Source organism: Scyliorhinus canicula, chromosome 13 (assembly GCF_902713615.1).
Source record: "Scyliorhinus canicula chromosome 13, sScyCan1.1, whole genome shotgun sequence".
NCBI lineage: Eukaryota > Metazoa > Chordata > Chondrichthyes > Carcharhiniformes > Scyliorhinidae > Scyliorhinus > Scyliorhinus canicula.
Window position 1 is genome coordinate 62992898 of NC_052158.1, and position 18502 is coordinate 63011399.

Sequence of the window (18502 nt, forward strand, 5' to 3'; positions counted from 1 at the left end):
CCGCCGGGTTCCCGGTACAGCCCGCCTATCCCCCCGGGTAGGGGAGAATAGGGGGCTGGGAGAGGCTTCCGACGTCGACGTGAACCTCTCCAGGTTTCAGGACGGCGTCGGGCCTTGCGGAGAATTCCGCCGAATGTCTGATTCATAGAACCAGGCATAAGTGCCAAAAATGGAAAAATGTTCTACTCTTCAACTCTTCAGGACTAGCAAAAGGATCCCTCAAAAAATAAAAATTAAATTATTTCTCTATCTTATTGGTTCGGACTCAGTAGCATTTTCAAAATGTCAGGGTACAACGGTGAAACCTGCTGAATGCAGGGTGGACGTTAGGAGAGCAGGGTTTCCTGAGGCCTTCATTGATAATCTAGACAGAAAAATCCAGCACTGTTGAGGAATATTCTAATTCAGGTCCTCACACTTCAATTCAACATCTCAAAGCCTGAGCTGCTCACCTAATGTGCCACTCAATGATCTCATGGGGGAAGCTACACACAATGGAAACATCAGCTGAAGGCCAGACTACAATGTATTGAATGTAATCAACGTCCAACTGGGAGTGCTCCATGGTGGAATCATCCCCTGTAATTTTTTTTTAATCAACATTGAAATGGGCATTGTTACTCTAAATGTTATTCTTCCAATCCTCCAAATAGGGAATGCAAAACAAATCTCTTTATGGAGAGTGGTGAGAAGGTGGAGCCTGCTATCACAGGAAGTGTTCGTGGCGGATTTAAGGGGAAGCTTGAGAAGCTCATGAGATCGAATGGCTTTGAGGGTTACGCTGAGGTAGTTAGGTGAGGAAGGATAGGGACAGGCTCAAGGGAAACATAAATACCAGCATGAACTAGTTGGATTGATTGTCCTGCTTCTAAACTGTACACTCTTTCTGGCACTATGTTTTTGTTTGCTGTGTCTGTGTCATCTCTTCTCTTTCCCTGTTTGTCTGTCTGTCTCTTTCTTGTCCTCCTCTATCCTCACTGTGAATCCAATGAGCTGACCTCGCTTAATATATAAAATATGAAATGGCTTAAATAAAATAAATCTAGAATATTACTGCAGCAATCCAGGAGACATGAGGCCGGATTCACCATTTTTGAGCCTAAGTTTGGAGGATCTGTGGCATTTTACGTCAAAAGAATTGATCTTGCGACTGGTGAGGGGCTAGCAGCCATGCCGAGTAAAACTCCCGGCTCCCACGATATAAACGGCCGGAGAATGGCTGGGTCCGTGGCTGCACATGCGCACGCCGACGACCTGCAGTGGTCGCACTTTAAAACATGGTGCCAGCCATGCGCGGACCCAACGTGCCAGATAGTCCCCCCCTGGCTACCCCCTGGCCATTCCCCACCAGTCCCACCAGCCCTCTCGAAAGCTCTCTCAGCCAGCAGCACGGCTCCTGTCCGACTGTGGCGGCACTGGTCACAGTCGGCAGCCATCACGCCGGGTTCACAACTGCTGAGACCATACGTCAACCGCGCGGTCAGAAACTCGGCCCATCGGAGGTGTGGAGCATCGGGGGAGGGCCTTCAGGTGACGCGCTAATGCCATTCCAATGGCGTGCGGCACATGACGCAATGTGCCATTTCAAAGAGGGTGGAGGATACAAATCCTGCATCAAACACGCACCATCCCCGATTTTGGCATCGCTGAACGGTGAATCCCACCCACGAAGAGGAAGGTTGAAACAGATTTATTCTGTTCTCAAAAGTAAAGCTCCACCTGCCGGAACTCCCGATCCGAGTTTGGGACAGCATTCAAAGGGCTCGGTAGCAAGTCCCAGCTGGGTGGGGCCACCCGTTACCATGGGAACCCGTACTCCACGGGCCCCACAGGGAGATAGATAAATGATTCCTCATAGACATGGGCAATTCAGCCCAACCTGTCCTCATTGGTTTTTTTCCTTCCATGTGTACAATCATCCTAATTCCATGTGTTTGTCCTCTTCCCATACTCCTTCATCCCCTTCCCTTCAACCATCTATCCAGCCTATTTTTAAAAATCAACATCTCTGCCTCCATCACTAACTATCCTTCTGCGTTCCAGAGCCTCACATTCCTCTGTAGGATTGAAAGGCAGACATTTCCATGATTACAAAATAAATGGAATACAAATCCTAAAATGATTGGCAATGAAATTTGACTTGGGCAGAAATGTAAAAGTGGTGTCAGCAAATCTGCAACCCCTTTTACACTCTCCTCGATTTCATTTCCCTTGGCAAAGGCAATTAATGAGGGAGGCTTACTTCCTGTCGCCATTTAACACCACCACCCAAGATTAACTCACGACCAATGTCCTTACTCAAAGGGTAATACAAACTGTTGGTGTTATGATATTAAAGATAGTCCTTTTGTTGGTCACAATGAAGTCATGGTGGATAATGAGTAATGAGGAGATTCTGCTCAATGGATCAAATGACCTTTTCTCAACCTTGACTCTTTCTTGGGCGTGGAGTCACCAAATAATAATTAGATAATGAAGGTGAATGGACTTCTTCTGTGCAACTTCATTCTGATATCTCTGAGGCTGGGCCAGACAAATTCATGACATCGAGTTATTTGTGATCATCAATTGCTTTTTGCAATCTGCCGGTTATTTATTAGCAATTACACTCACTGCCCTAGATGTCCTCGGTGTATTTTTGAATATTCACTTGTAATCAAAATAGAAATGGCTTTTTACTTAAATCTCGTCACTTGTATGCACACATTAATGCATGCTCACACGCACGTGGTGGTGGTGGTGTGTTGCAGCGAGCTCAGGGGGTTTGGTTGCTGTGGCAACTGTGATTAATGAAACAATAAATACAAGAAGGGGAATTTTTTTCCCCAAGTTTCATTCATAGATGCCATTAAACTACACCACTTCTGACGAGAACCTTTATCTAGTCTTGTGGGAGAGTGTTCGATCAGAATGACTAACATAAAACACTTCCAGCTCAGCGAGTACTTTCTTCCTTTTTCTGATAGCTTAACTCATATAAATAATGACACCAGACTTGGAGGGTGAATATTTTACCCATCTCTGTGATCAAGCCTCAAATTTCACAATGTAATTTCTCTCAGTAAAGGTGTAACTCTGTAGTGTGGATTTTCCTCTGGTATAATGCTGAATCAAAAGAGAGCTACCGAAAATCTCCCCTCTGAATTTATTTCTGAAGGAGGCAATGGACGGCTTGTCGGAAATGACAATTTGTGATGAATTTAAATTCTATACCAATGTCTCTCATCTGTATCCCTCAATATCTGGCAAAATCAGATTTTATATTTCATGAACCCATCAAAGAACAAAGAAACATACAGCACGGAACAGACCCTTCAGCCCTCCAAGCCTGTGCCGACCATGCTGCCCATCTAACCTAAAATCTTCTAGACTTCCAGGGTCCATATCCTTCTATTTCCATCCTATTCATGTATTTGTCAAGATGCCCCTTAAACGTCACTATCTTTCCTGCTTCCACCACCTCCTCCGGCAGCGAGTTCCAGGCACCCACTATCCTCTGTGTAAAAAAACTCCCTCGCACATCTCTTCTAAACTTTGGCCCTCGCACCTTAAACCTATGGCCCCATGTAATTGACTCTTCCACCCTGGGAAAACTTTTCTGACTATCCACTCCGTCCATGTCCATCATAATTTTGTAAACTTCTATCAGGTCGCCTCTCAACCTCCGCCGTTCCAATGAGAACAGAGCGAGTTTATTCAACCGCTCCTCACAGCTAATGCCCTCCATACCAGTAACATCCTGGTAAACCTCTTTTGCACACTCTCCAAAGGCTCCACATCCTTCTGGTATTGTGACGACCTGAATTGAACACTATATTCCAAGTGTGGACTAACTATGGTACTATACAGCTGCAGCATGACTCGCCAATTATTATACTCAGTGCTCTGGCCAATGAAGGCAAGTATGTGTCATATGCCTTCTTGACTACCTTCTCCACCTGCGTTGCCACTTTTAGTGGCCTGCCATTTACTGTATGTTTCCCACCTGTATTGGACCTCCCAAAATGCATTACCACACATTTGGCCTTGACTGTAATTGAGCACATGTAACAAGGTCACTGAAAGAGACTGCTACCTAATTATTGTTTGTGAATCATCAAGCTATTCCAGAAGCTTTTAGCCAATATTTCAACTAATAAGGACAACACTAAGAATAAAAAGGACAAAATCTCATCATTCTGATTGTGGGTAACTGACAAAATAAAGCTTTCCCAAAGACTTTTGTGTCTGCATCTACCATCTCCTCAAAGGCTTGGATCTGCATTCCTGGTTGGATAGCTGCCTGGGCCAACCAGGAACACTTCTCATTTGTAATATTCCAAAACAAAATAGATGAACCCACAATACAGCCGGTTGCATTGTTGGGTGTTCCAGTGAGTTTAAACATTATTTGGAATATTTCGGAGCATGGCACATGTTTGGGATTAAACAAGACATAAATTCATAAGGTTACACCAAAGAAAGAGACTATTCATCCCTTTATTTCTGTGCCAGCTCTTTGTAAGAAATATGCAATTAATCCAATATCACATTCCACTCCTTCCATGTTGCCCCCTGTTTTAACCTGCCTGGATCCAATTGGCTGGGGACAATTGGTTATCCCTTGTCTTTTGGGTCCAATCAAAAACAATATAATAAAATAAATCAACTAGGGACAAATTAAAAGGGGCACTGCCCCAAAATAGCAAAACACAACGGAAACTTAGCAAAGTTCAATTCAAAATGTGAAAAGAAAGGTCGATAAAGCAATCCCTATGGTGCCCACAGGGCACGGAAGATCTCGAGAGTTCGCATGGACACCACGTGGAGCAGGTTGGTTAACCCTTGTTCCTTGGGGAAAGTTAACTCCCCCGAAAGTTGGGGGGAGGTGGCAATCATTATCAGTGCAGCTGTATAATTAGAGCTGGCCAATGTGGTACCAGCTGGAGAGGGAACCAGTAGTGAACTGCTGGTACTGTGTACATAACCTTGTGAATAAAGTTTCTTACTGTTTGACTCTACAACTCGTGCTGGATTCTTCGTGGCTCTCACAAACCCTCCCTGCCAACTTTTGCCATTTCAACCATCTATTTGGATCTTCCTGCAATTTGGTTTATTGGTAAATATGATGCATGCACATAAAATCTATTGGGGAAGGAGTTTTATGGCAATCGAGGTAGGTTGACAGAGAGTGAAATTCATAAACAAATTTGGTGATTCTCTCGCACCCACAATGCGCCTTATTGAAAGAAGTTGTGGTCAGAGACAGGCTCCTGTAGCCTCAGTCCCCTGACTCACATTGCCTTTGAATGAGGTTCAACATCGGAAGATGGGATCCCTGAATCTTCCCTTTAGTTTCCACTACAGCCGAGGCCACTGCGTGAACATTAATATTATCTAATAGTGATATGATAGTGATGGTAATGCCTGACTATTAATTCTGATTGTGGGCAATGAACATCCATTCCAGGGTGAATTCAGGGTGGTTAAAATAGCCAACTGGAGGGAACTCTCCCTCTTTGCTCGTCATGAAAACACCCCACTGGATTCTTGCTTTCAAAGCAGGATGTGTCAAGGTCTGTATCTGGCTGAGAGCCCACTTGTGGGAAACATCTATCTCATCCACGCCACTCAGTTGTCCTGCTGCTCCTCAATTTTCAACCTGTCGGTTCTGCCACATTGTGCAACTGCTAATGCAAAATGGTTTATCTGGCAGATGCCAAACAATCCTCAAAGGAACATAAGACAGTCAAAAGAGGTCAGAGAAAAACCCCAATGGGCCATTCATCGATCATCTATCCACCTGCATTTGAATGCTCCAATGTCTTTGCACTGTATTGCTACAAATATTTATTATCCTTTGAAGAAACGTTTTTCAAGAAACCCATCTAAACTATTTCTTCTGGTCCTGCTAACCTGCTTGACTTAGGGTCATATGTTTTATCTTTTCTGCACTTACAGATACTTTGATAAATTCTCTTTGTAATCTTCTCTCTCAATGTTTGATCTCTCAACTTTCTTCGTCTCACTTAAACTTAGGATGATCCTTGTTGCTTCTCTCTGCACTCTCCCCTATGCACCTCCATCCTTATGAAATGAAATGAAATGTAAATCGCTTATTGTCACAAGTAGGCTTCCAGTGAAGTTACTGTGAAAAGCCCCTAGTCGCCGCATTCCGGCGCCTGTTCTGGGAGGCTGGTACGGGGATTGAACCGTGCTGCTGGCCTGCCTTGGTCTGCTTTCAAAGCCAGCGATTTAGCCCTGAAGCACAATTTACATTGTACACTCAAATTGCGATTTGACCACTACGGTGAAAAATGGACGGGATCCTCGTTTTCCAGCATGGTTATAAATTTCAAAGATATTCACGCTACCTCCCTTTTTTGTTATAAATTTAGAGTACCCAATTCATTTTTTCCAATTAAGAGGCAATTTAGCATGACCAATTCACTTACCCTGCACATCTTTGGGTCGTGGGGGTGAAACCCACGCAAACAAAGGGAGAATGTGCAAACTCACACGGACAGTGACCCAGAGCCAGGATCGAACCTGGGACCTCGGTGCCATGAGGCAGCAGTGCTAACCACTGTGCTGCCCTGCACACTACTTCCGTTGATATATTATCACACTAAACTTGCTATTTTAGTACATTTACCATCTCAATTTAACAGATGAAAGTAGGCAAGAGTAAGGTGAAAGTGGGCAGCCCTGACTAAACTAGTCGCTCAAAGTTTAGAACAGTGCAGGTCACAGATGAACAAAATGGTAGAATTCTCCCGCCTCCCCATGGCCGGTCTTCCTGCAGCAGATGCAGTCCCCGTCACATTGAAGTCTCTGGAGATTTAGAACGGTATTTTCCAACTAATTCCACCGGTGGCATCTTCTGGTCCCGCCAAAGGCGACTCCACCCCCCCCCCCCCCCCCGCCCCTCCCCTCACTCTCTGTGGGTTCCCCAGGCGGTGGAGTGGGCAAGCCATACAAAACACCACGGACCTCAACGGGCACTGGAAGATCCCACCCTAGGCCATGAATGAGCTGCCTCTGCTGCCAGTAAATGTGATGCGGGGGAGTGGGGGAGGGGGGGGGGGGGGGAGGGGGGGGGGGGAAGGAAAATCCTGGCCTTACTTTATTCGCCCGTTCTGCCATGGGGGCACCCAACTTCGATGGGACTGGAAGATCCCGTCAGCCGGAAGGGCGGGAGAATTCTGTCCCGTGTGCACGTAATTTTTATTTGAAGTAGATTAAAGCAGAGATTAGAGCAGAGAAAGTTAAACAGGGAATTCTGAGCATGTCCAACATTCAACATTTTGTAGGGTTTTGATAGAATGAAGGAAAATTGTTATCACTGGCAGAGATAGAGACTCTAGATAAATGGTAAAAGAACCTCAGGGAAAGATGGGGAGAAATTGTCTTCGATGATCTGAGATGTATTACCCAAACACCTGTGAATTTAAGTCGATTCAATAGGTCCTTTCATAAGTAAATTCGATTTAAACTCAAAAAGCAAAATCTTACAGGGTAATGGGGAAAGAGCAAAGGGTTTGAGACCCTTTGGATTGTACTTTCAGCGAGCAAAGACAGAAGGAACAATGGGTTCTCACTGAGCTGAATGATTCAATGATTAATCCCCGTGTAAAAAGCGCACGTGCAGCAAAAATGAGACTTGGTGGATCGGAGCTCGTTAATTTGCTAGATTGTCGTAAACTGGAGAGCTGCTTGGAAATAACGATGGAAATTGTCTTTCCCAACAGATATGATCCCAGTTACATAAATCACATGAGTAGAGTACATAACAATTAGGGCTGATTCTTAAAGGTTAATTAAATAAAGATTAAATCTGTGTAATAAAATTCTGAGAGTTAATTAATCGTCAGTAAATGTATACAGACGGAACTAATTTAAAAGTAATTGTGCCAAAATACACTCAATCCTATAAAAATCCTCACAATTCTCGCTCAAGAAACATGGCTTCAATCTTTTACACCATCTGCATGATATGTTTAGTTTCTTCCACAAGGTTTGCAATTCACCTCTCCAATGCTGATCAGGGTTTCGTCCATTTTGATAATATACTTTCAGGACTCCTGTGAGGCACTACTCGGAACCAAAATGGAGGATAAGAACTATCGCACAATATTCTGACCATCTTGTAGGCCAGTAATGGGCAACCTAGGGTAGTGAGTGGACCGCATGAGTGGCCTCTTTTTAATCTCAGTGAGCCGCAAGATTGAAATCAGGCTTGTTCGCTAAACATTACCCCATGAATAAGATTAAATACATTTAATATACACCAAATATTTTATATCGAGTTACAGAACTTGTTTAGTCATTTATATAATAATAGGGTGGACATCAGCTTCAAATGGTAAAGTTTAAAACAAAAGAAATATTTACACTTTGGGCAAAGGGAGCGCCAGGCTCTCAGTCAATATTGTGAGCAATCAGCATGCACCTCACTTCACTTGCCCTCGCTTTACATTCAGATTGGTCACACCATTGGAAAAAAAACTATGCGGGAGGAAATCAGTGGAACGTGGCAACTCTGCGCATGGGCAACGGTCAACAAAATGTCTCCTGGGCCGCACTCAGAATCCAGATGGGCTGCATATGGCCCCTGGGCCATAGGTTGATCACCACTGTTGTAAACCAACTGAAGCTTCGGTAACGATTCAAGTAAATCACCCCAAAACAAGATTGATATTATCGTTGACATTTTTGTTGTTTCAAAGATTACAACTGGTTTCGGATTGGTTACGATTATTGAGGCTGTGGTGACCTACATATACCCCGAGTGATCCTTAAACGCCTACCTGCTTTTTAACACTTTTTCCGTGAGATATCTTTGCTGTATAGGTTTTTGCAGGAGAAAATGTACCCATCATTGTTGAGAATTTAATCCAGTGTTGTTTCAATTGACATTGGGCGTTTATCTAAAACAAACTACAACTTTCAGAACATATTCCTGTCTTGGCATACGGTTTGGCTTGGAGTGTTAAATCCATCCTAAGATATAATCAACCCATTAGGCTATCCACTGCAATAGGTGTAGCAGATCACCGCGCTTATGTTGCACTTACAGATATTAGTGTATCCTGTAACTTGTTGATATTCATATTATTTTCAACCAAAATGCAACACTGTTTCAAAATATAAATGTATATAGATTTAAGTTGAGTTTGGATGAGTAACTTCAATGAAAAAGGCAGAAAAATCTTCCTTGGGCACAATAAGGAAGTCAGAATTTTTATTTGATTGCAACAATTTTTGAGTGACGATATAAATTTAAAACATTCTCAACATTATCCCTTCAGTTTTAAGCTTTGGTTAACATGCATTCTTTTATTGTTAAACCAAGAGCAGCATAAATTCTTTGAATAAACGTTCATCAAAGTCACTGTCAGTTTTCGCATTGGCGGATCATTTTCGAAAAGGCTTAGTCGAATGGAATTTTGAAGTACGATTCGCCAAGGCTCCAATCTTAACTTGAAAGAAAGTTGGATTAAAGAACACTTTTGTTCATTGTTAATCTATTACTTTTTAAAACATTTGCTGCCCTTGGTCATTTTTTTTGGCTGTCACTAGTTATTTAAAATTGCTAACTAACAAGAGCTTATTCATTGAGACAAAGATGCAGCCGAAGATATAGCGAATCTAAAAACAGGTTGTAAAAGCAATCAATTTGAGTGGCAGCGATTTATACAATATTTAGTTGTCCTACATTAAACCGTTAAGGATTAAAGAAAAACAATTCGACTGTTGTTATTAAGATTAAAGTACTTACAAGATAGGCCGAGCATGGTCTCAAACATTCTGCAGTTGAAGACGCCAGTACTATCCTGAGCACAGCTTTTCCACAAATTCTCATACAACCTGGAACTTGTGATCACGCTCCCATAAACAGTGGAAATCTTCCAGTAACTGTTCGCCAACGTGGATCCAGTAAGCATCCACCCTGCCAGCCCCATCACAAAGCCAGTAATTTCAAAAGCTGCTGCCATAGTCAGTCTTTGTAATAACAGTCCTGTCCCAAGGCGAAAGTCACAAGAGAAAGATCTCCTCACGTTACGAGCTCGGGCACCGGGAAACCTCTCGCTTCAAGTTCAGACACTCTTTCCCTCTCTGTCTCTCTGTGTGCTTCATAAAGGCAACCCAACCTTCGCTCTCTTGCTCAAAGGCCATAAAATGATAAGGTGGCACGTAAAGGACAATAACTGGGTGTGACCTAGGGTGGATGTGTTAATTACTTAGGGATGGAGTTTCCTGGTCAGAACATTGTTGTATCAATTCTACCATTTAAAAAAAAAGAAATATCCAGAAAAGAATGATGCAATGACATATTAATGCTAATTTGTTATTATTACACAAACTTATTGACTGAAATGTGTGGCGCAATATGCTCTCCGTGCATAGAAAATATTTGAATTGTCACTCGGGTGAAGTGACAAAGCCATGGACTGGCACCATTTAATTAACTTGGTTGAAACAATGCCTTGACTTTTGAGTGAGATCTTTGCTCTCCTTCAGAAATGTTGTGCAAGGAACAGAAGCACAAATGTTGGATATTGATACAGCCTTGAAAGAGACCCTCTCAAAATTGTTTCACTTGGTTTCACTATGTTGGAACCCTTGAGTCAGACAGTTAAGTTCATGTTAGTTAATGTTTGACAAGATATGAATCTGCAGTATCAATACCACCCGGGACTTTCAGTGAAACTCGACAATGAGAATGATACCACAGGGTGAGGAGATGATTCACTTTGGGAAAGGATCGATTATCGAAACGCAGGAAGGCTGAACCAAATTTGAACCGATGTTGTAATGATAGGTAATCAGTAGGTGCATTTTAAAAATAGCACAGGGAGAGGTTGGGAAAGGCCTTATCAAAGGGTTTAAGAATGGAAAACGCTAAAGTTATGGAGATTTGGTGGAGCAATGCATTCAAGCGCAAGAGTTTACTCGATGGGGGTTTAAGTTAGAATCCAGTTTTCCCAACAGGGAGAGTAAAAGTTTTCTTTCTGAAACTGGCCGCTAATCCCATCCATCTGAAGAGTTTGAGTAGATTTAATCCAGTCCCAACTGATTGAAAAGTTCACAATTTAGGGATCTCTCTCACAAAGCTGCTTTTGAATGGTTGATAGAATCACAGAATTTACAGTGCAGAAGGAGGCCATTCGGCCCATCAGGCCTGCACCAGGTCTTGGAAAGAGCACCCTGCTTAAGCTCTACTTAAACCCACACCTCTACCCTATCACCATAACCCCACCTACCCTTTTTGGACACGAAGGGGCAATTCAGCATAGTCAATCTACCAAACTACATCTTTGGACTGGAGGAGGAAACCGGAGCACCCAGAGGAAACCCACGCAGACACAGTGACCCAAGCCAGGAATGAAACCTGGGACGCTGAAGCTGTGAAGCAACAGTGCTAAACACTGTGCTACTGTGTTGCCCCTTGATGCAGGAAACAGCAATGTTATCTTGTATTAATAGCGTGCCTGTTGATGTTCCGGTTGAGGCAAATTGTTGGGAGGCAAAGCAAAAAAGGATTCAATTTATCAAACGTGTGTGAATTTAATACAGGCAGAATTTAATAAAGGAGTAAAAAAAGTATAATTCTCCAGAACGACATAGAACATAGAACAGACAACATTACAGCGCAGTACAGGCCCTTTGGCCCTCGATGTTACGCCGACCGTGAAACCCCTCTAAAGCCCATCTACACTATTCCCTTATCGTCCATAATGCCTATTCAATGACCATTTGAATGCATTTAGTGTTGGCGAGCCCACTACTGTTGCAGGCAGGGCATTCCACGCCCTTACTACTCTCTGAGTAAAGAACCTACCTCTGACATCGGTCCTATATCTATCTCCCCTCAATTTAAAGCTATGTCCCCTCGTGCTAGACATCACCATCGAGGAAAAAGGCTCTAACTCCAAATGCGGCCGCACCAGAGTTTTGTACAACTGCAACATGACCTCATGGCTCAGAAACTCAATCCCTCTACCAATAAAAGCTAACACACCGTACATCCTCTTAACAACCCTCCCAACCTGGGTGGCAACTTTCAGGAATGTATGTACATGGACACCGAGATCTCTCTGCTCATCCACACTACCAAGAATCTTACCATTAGCCCAGTACTCTGTCTTCCTGTTATTCTTTCCAAAATGAATCACCTCACACTTTTCTGCATTAAACTCCATTTGCCACCTGTCAGCCCAGCTCTGCAGCTTATCTATGTCCCTCTGTAACTTGTAACATCCTTCTGCACTGTCCACAACTCCACCGACTTTAGTGTCATCTGCAAATTTACTCACCCATCCTTCCACGCCCTCCTCCAGGTCATTTATAAAAATGACAAACAGCAGTGGTCCCAAAACAGATCCTTGTGGTACACCACTAGTAACTGGACTCCAGTCTGAACATTTCCCATCAACCACCACCCTTTGTCTTCTTCCAGCTAGCCAATTTCTGATCCAAACTGCTAAATCACCCTGAATCCCATGCCTCCGTATTTTCTGCAATAGCCTACCGTGGGGAACCTTATCAAATGCTTTACTGAAATCCATATACACCTCATCAACTGCTTTACCCTCATCCACCTGTTTGGTCACCTTCTCAAAGAACTCAGTAAGGTTTGTGAGGCACGACCTTCCCTTCACAAAACCATATTGACTATCTCTGATCAAATTATTCCTTTCCAGATGATTATACATCCGGGGCGGGATTCTCCCCTACCCGGCGGGGTGGGGGTTCCGGCGTAGGGGAGTGGCGCCAACCACTTTAGCGTCGGGCCTCCCCAAACTTTGGGGGCTAGGCCCGCGCCGGAGCAGTTGGCACCATATCGACTGGCGCGAAAACCAGCACCAGCGGCATTTCAGGCGTGCCGCCGGGGCTGGCCGAAAGGCCTTTGCCGGTTCGCGCATGCGCGCTGGGGGATTATCTTCTGCCTCCGCCATGGCGGAGGCCGTGGTGGCGGCGGAAGAGAAAGAGTGTCCCCACGGCACTGGCCTGCCCACTGATTGGTGGGCCCGTATCGCGGGCCTGGCCAACGTGGGGGCACACCCCGGGGTCCGATCGCCCTGCGCCCCCCCCCCCAAACGGGGGCCCGGTGGAACAGATAATCCCGCCGCTGGAGTGTGCGCACCGCACGGACGGAGGATCCCGACCCTAATGTGCCACGCTGCTGCAGGTGAACCAGATGGACTATAACGGTTCGAGAAGGCAGCTTACCACCACCTTCTGAAGAGCAATTAGAAATGGGCAAATGCTGGCCTTGCCAGTGATGCTCAGATCTAATGAGAGATTAAAATATATATATATATACATTATATAACTTACGCACACATATAAGATATTCTCCATGCACTAACTAATTGGATTGCAATCTCCAATAAAGGCATAGTGAATACAATGTGACACGAAGGTGGGAAAATGGGACGAGCTGTGATCACAACCCATTAATTTCTGATGTCTACTCCGATGGTGGCGTGGCACCTTTAAGGAGGCGTGCCTGGCGGACCATGTGACCAGCTCGGGGCCAATCACGTGGGCGCACATGAACCCTGGCCAAAAGCGAGCTTGTGCGGGGCCCTGGGCGCAGGACCCTGGGCAGTGTGGACCGTGCAGCCGGAGAGGCATGACACATCCTATTGTATTCTGTACCTGTATCATTACCAGCCTTTGCCTTTTGTTAGTAAACCCATTTGTTACTACTGGAAGCTTCCAGAGTGTTTCTCGAGCCACCACATTGGCGATGAGATAAAAGGTTCAATCACAGCCAGCAGTACTTTGAGATTTGAGAGGGGATGATGGAGCAAATGGAAAGGGAGAGAAGGACTAACAAGAGACAGTAACCCACAAAACGTGAGTGAAAATACCTATTATTGGTAAACTAGACCGGTTGACCAAGGAACTGAAGATTGGAGCCAGTACATCGAGCGGCTCCACTGCGGGATCTTCACTCCATTTCTTCACTGCGAATGAGATCACAGGGGAAGAAAAACAGAAACTTATAATTTAATTCGGAACCTCACATCCTTGGAGGCACCCGACTCAAAGACCTTTAATCAGATAGTCAAGTTGGTCAAAGAACACTTTAACCCCAGGTGCTCAATTATCCTCCATTATCCTTTAATTCTGTGGTTAGGAACCCTGAGGAGTCCATCTCAGCCTTCATAGCCAGGCTTAGTCAGTTTGCTGAACACTGCGAGTTCAGGACCGCACTTAGTAATAGGCTGCGGGACCGGTTAGTTTGTGGAATCCATAATCGCAATATCCAAAAGAAACTCCTGGCTGAAACTACTATAATGTTGGAAAACGTGATCGAGATAGCTCAGGCAATGGAGTGTGCTGAAAAGGGTGTCACTGAGCTCCAAAGAATGGATGAAAGGGACATCAGTCAAGTATGGGGCAGTATGGCCATAGGGTGCATGGCAGGTTCAACAGACATAGCAGTGAACTATACACTGTCTATGGGATTGGACTGGACTCAAAAGACCAGGGAAAGAACAGGACTTTAACCTAAACAGTGTTGGCCTGCTATTGTTGTGGGGGGTGGGGGGTGGGGGGTGGGGGGGGGGGGGGGGGTGGGGGGGGTGTGGTGGGGGGGGTTGGGGGGGGGGATCATCCCCAAGAGACCTGCCATTGTCGAGAGTTTGTATGTTTCCGATGTAATCATAAGGGTCATATTCAAGCACGTTATTGTGCAAGGCAAAGCATGGCAATGCAAAAAACAAAACAACAGCAGCAATAGTCCAGTGTGCCACTATACATAGTGAAGAAGAGCTCTGAAGAGGAGCATGCAATGTACCCTTTGAATGTAGTGCAGTTCAACAAGGTGGCCCTCATTGAAATTAGCCCAAAGGTGAACGGCAAACCTTTGAAAATGGAAGTCAACACCAGCGCTTAGTGACCATTGTGGGGGAAGAGACCTTTCAGTATATCCATGACGGAGCCCAGATTTTACATTTGAGCAGCATCACAGCCACTTACCATGGGGAAATCTTCAAAATCCTGGGAACCACCAACACACCAGTGGCTTTTAAAGAGCAAGAGGCCCATTTACCCCTGGTTGTCATTGAAGGGCACAGGCACAGCCTCATGGGAAGGGTCTGGTTATAGCATATCAAACTCAATTGGCTGGAAAAAGTTTTACATTTCCAATGGTGTCCTTCAAGATGTCCTGAGAAGGTCTGAGATGTTTTTCACAGCGACAAAGGCCGGATTAAAGGTGCCAAAGCCAAAATCTGTGCCAATCCAGATTCAACGACCAGATTGTTTAGAGCCAGGCCAGTGCCCTGTGCCCTGTATCAGAAGGTTGAAGCTGAGTTTGAGAGATGAGAAGAACTGGGCTTAATCAGACCGGTTCAATTCTCCGAGTGGGCAGCCCCCCATTGACCTGTTCTCAAGCTAAATCATTCTATAAGAATCTGTGGGGACTATAAATTAGCCATAAATCAGGCTGTCCATGTGGATAGGAACCCCCAGATCGAGGACCTCTATGCTAAGCAAGTAGGAGGCCTCACATGCTCTCAATTAGTTCTCAACAGTGCATATCTTCAATTAGAATTGGATGAAGAGTCCCAGAAATTTGCCACGTTAAATACCCATAAGGGCCTATTTCAGTACACGAGGTTGCCATTCAGCATACCATCTGTGTTATTTTCCAGGGTACAATGAAAAACTTCCTTCAAGGGATGGCCAAGGTGATGGTCTACTTTGATGATGTTTTAGTCACCGGCACCACTCCTGAAGAGCACATGTCTCACCTGGAGGAGGTGTTAAAAAGGTTTGGGACATGGAGGGACCACCTCAAATGCAAAAAAATTACATTCTAGGCCTCAGAAGTGACGTATTTTGGTTCCTATGTAGATGCAACAGGGTTGCATCCCCTTGAGGAGAAGGCCAAGGCTATCAGTGAGGGCCCAGCACCCAAGAATGTAGCTGAGCTCAAATCCTTCCACGGCATGGTAAATTATTATAGAAGATTCATTTCAAATTTAGCCACAATATTGGCACCATTACACCAGCTGCTGAAGAAACATCAACGGTGGCAATGGAGGAAGCCTCAAGAAGAATCTTTTTGCTTGGTGAAGCAAGCTTTGCAGTCGTTAAACCTTTTGGTTCCCTTCGACTTTGGGAAACTGATCTTGTCACATTGCCCCTTAGGGTATAGGGGCAATATTATCCCACAAGATGGGAGACGGTTCTGAGCGCCTCATTGTCTTTGCCACGAGGACCCTTTCAGAAGCAGAGCGTAACTATGCTCAAATTGAGAAAGAGTCACATAAAGGCGTTACTTAGCCTTTTGAGGGAGGACACTTGTGGTAGTACGGCCCCTTTAAGGACTACATGACTGGCTTGAGCCAATCTCATGGGAGAGTGTGAACCCTGCCCAATCGGAAGTATCAGCAGAGCCCTGGGAACTGGACCCCGGGTAGTGTGGACCAGGGAGCTGAAGTGTTATGACCTGTTATGTAGTGTTCTGTACCTGTTACTTAACTGCCTTGCTTTTCATCAATAAATCCCTTTGTTAACTACCTCCAGTGTGTGTCTCGAGTCATCACAATGAACCAAAAACACTAATAGCCTCGGCTAGGGTGTAGCGTTGGATCTTGCTATTGGCGGTCTACAATTATGCCATCCAGCACCGGCCAAGCACGCGGATTGCCAATGCAGACGTATTGAGCCGACTCCCCTGATGAAAATGTGCCATCTCCACCAGCACCTCGAGAGATCGTATTGGCCTTGAATCTCTTAAGCCCCTGACCAATGTCAGCTGGTGACATTCATAACTGGATCCATAGGAATCCCATATTGTCGAAAGTAATGCAGATGATACAGACTGGGAGGCACTATGAGAAGTCTGAGCCCTTGAGACCCTATTTAACTTGTTGAGATGAACTGACCTGTGGGGATGGTGTAATCTTGTGGGGCTCACGAGTCGTCATTCGGGAACCTCTCTTACAGGAGCTGTTTCATGCCCACTCAAGACAAACAAAGATTAAGATGCTGGAACGCAGCTATATATGGTGGCCAGGCACTGATAAAACCATTGAAGAAATGGCACAGCGATATCAGCCCTTTCAAACACACCAGTCCCTGACACCATCGAACCACTCTCCACCTTTGGGGAATGGCCAGATATCCATGGACCCGGGTCCATGTTGACTACATGGTCCTTTTCTTGGGCAGGATGTTTTTAGTTTTGGCGGGCACCCGCTCCAAGTGGCTGGTAATTTAGGAGATAAGGGATCATAACCTTGGCAACAACGATGGACACCTTGCTCTGAGTGTTCACTATTAAAGGACTGCTGAAGTCCATTGAATTTGAGCAGGGCCCCACCACGTCATCCCTGAACCATCCTGCGTCTAATGGATTGGCTGAGAGGGAAGTCTAGACTTTTAAGAATGCCGTGCGGAGACAATCTGACAAATGGTATTCTTAAAAGTCTAGACTTCCGTCTCAGCCAATCCATTAGACGCAGGATGGTACAGGGCCGACGTGGTGCACAGTGGTTAACACTGTTGCTTCACAGCGCCAGGGTCCCAGATTCGATTCCCAGCTTAGGTCACTGTTTGTGCGGAGTCTGCACGTTTTCCCCGTATCTGCGTCAGTTTCCTCCGGGTGTTCCAGTTTCCTCCCACAAGTTCCGGAAGACTTGTTTGGTGAATTGGACATTCTGAATTCTCCCTCAGTGTAACCGAACAGGTGCCAGAATGTGGCAATTAGGGAATTTTCACAGTAATTTCATTGCAGTGTTAATGTAAGCCTGTTTGTTATTATTACATCACCACGGGGTCACACCTGCTGAGTTGCCGATGGACCGTTGCCTCAGAACTCATTTGGATTTTGTGGTTCCAAATTTGGCAAGAGGCCTGGAGGCACTTCAGGCCTCCCAGAGAAGTCAACAGACTAAGCAGAGGGCAAAAGATCATTCCAGGTGGGGGACCTAGTCTTGGCTTTAGGGGAGACGTTCTGCTGACCAGGGGGGACAGGGGATGGGGGGACTGGTGAGGGCAGTTTTTGTCAGACTGGGTCCGCGCGTGGCCGGCTCCATGCTGTACGGTGCAGCCGACGCAGGCCGCCACTGTACGCATGCGCGGCCACACCCAGCCATTCTGCGGCCCTATCTGCAGGTTAAGCTGGGCGCTTTACATTGCGCGGCTGCTAGCCCCCCACTGGGCGGAGGATCGGGCCGGGGGGAGCGGCGACCTTCTGGTCTTAAGACCAGACGGATCCTGTGGACATAGCCGCAGGATCGGAGAATCCAACCCATTCTCCTACTGTTGAGGCAGTGCATCCTGAACTGTCACCAGCCACTGATAACTTGACTACCTCAAAGGATGTCGAGCGCGTGGGTGGATTGTGACGGTCTGAAAGGACTCAAAGCTCCTCAGACCGATTGACTCATCGATGAACTCTCTTTCCCCTGATGTCTTTTGCCATATATTTAGAACTTGTTTGTAGTAATTGTGAAAAATGCAATAAGGGACTTGAGGGGAGACGGGTGGGCGG

General features: G+C 45.4%; 1 protein-coding gene across 2 annotated transcripts in view; it reads right to left on the reverse strand.

Annotated features, from left to right (window-relative positions):
* Positions 1-18502, reverse strand: part of LOC119976586 (claudin-15-like) — a 62777-nt gene that overhangs the window by 8084 nt on the left and 36191 nt on the right. Inside the window, exon 1 of one of the 2 annotated variants that reach the window (XM_038817190.1) lies at positions 9761-10286. The exons of the other annotated variant lie outside the window; for it this stretch is intronic. Coding sequence (XP_038673118.1) covers positions 9761-9977 — 217 coding nt within the window. The 5' untranslated portion in view covers positions 9978-10286. Of the gene's footprint in view, positions 1-9760; positions 10287-18502 lie in introns of those variants that run through there. 2 annotated transcript variants of the gene reach the window in all.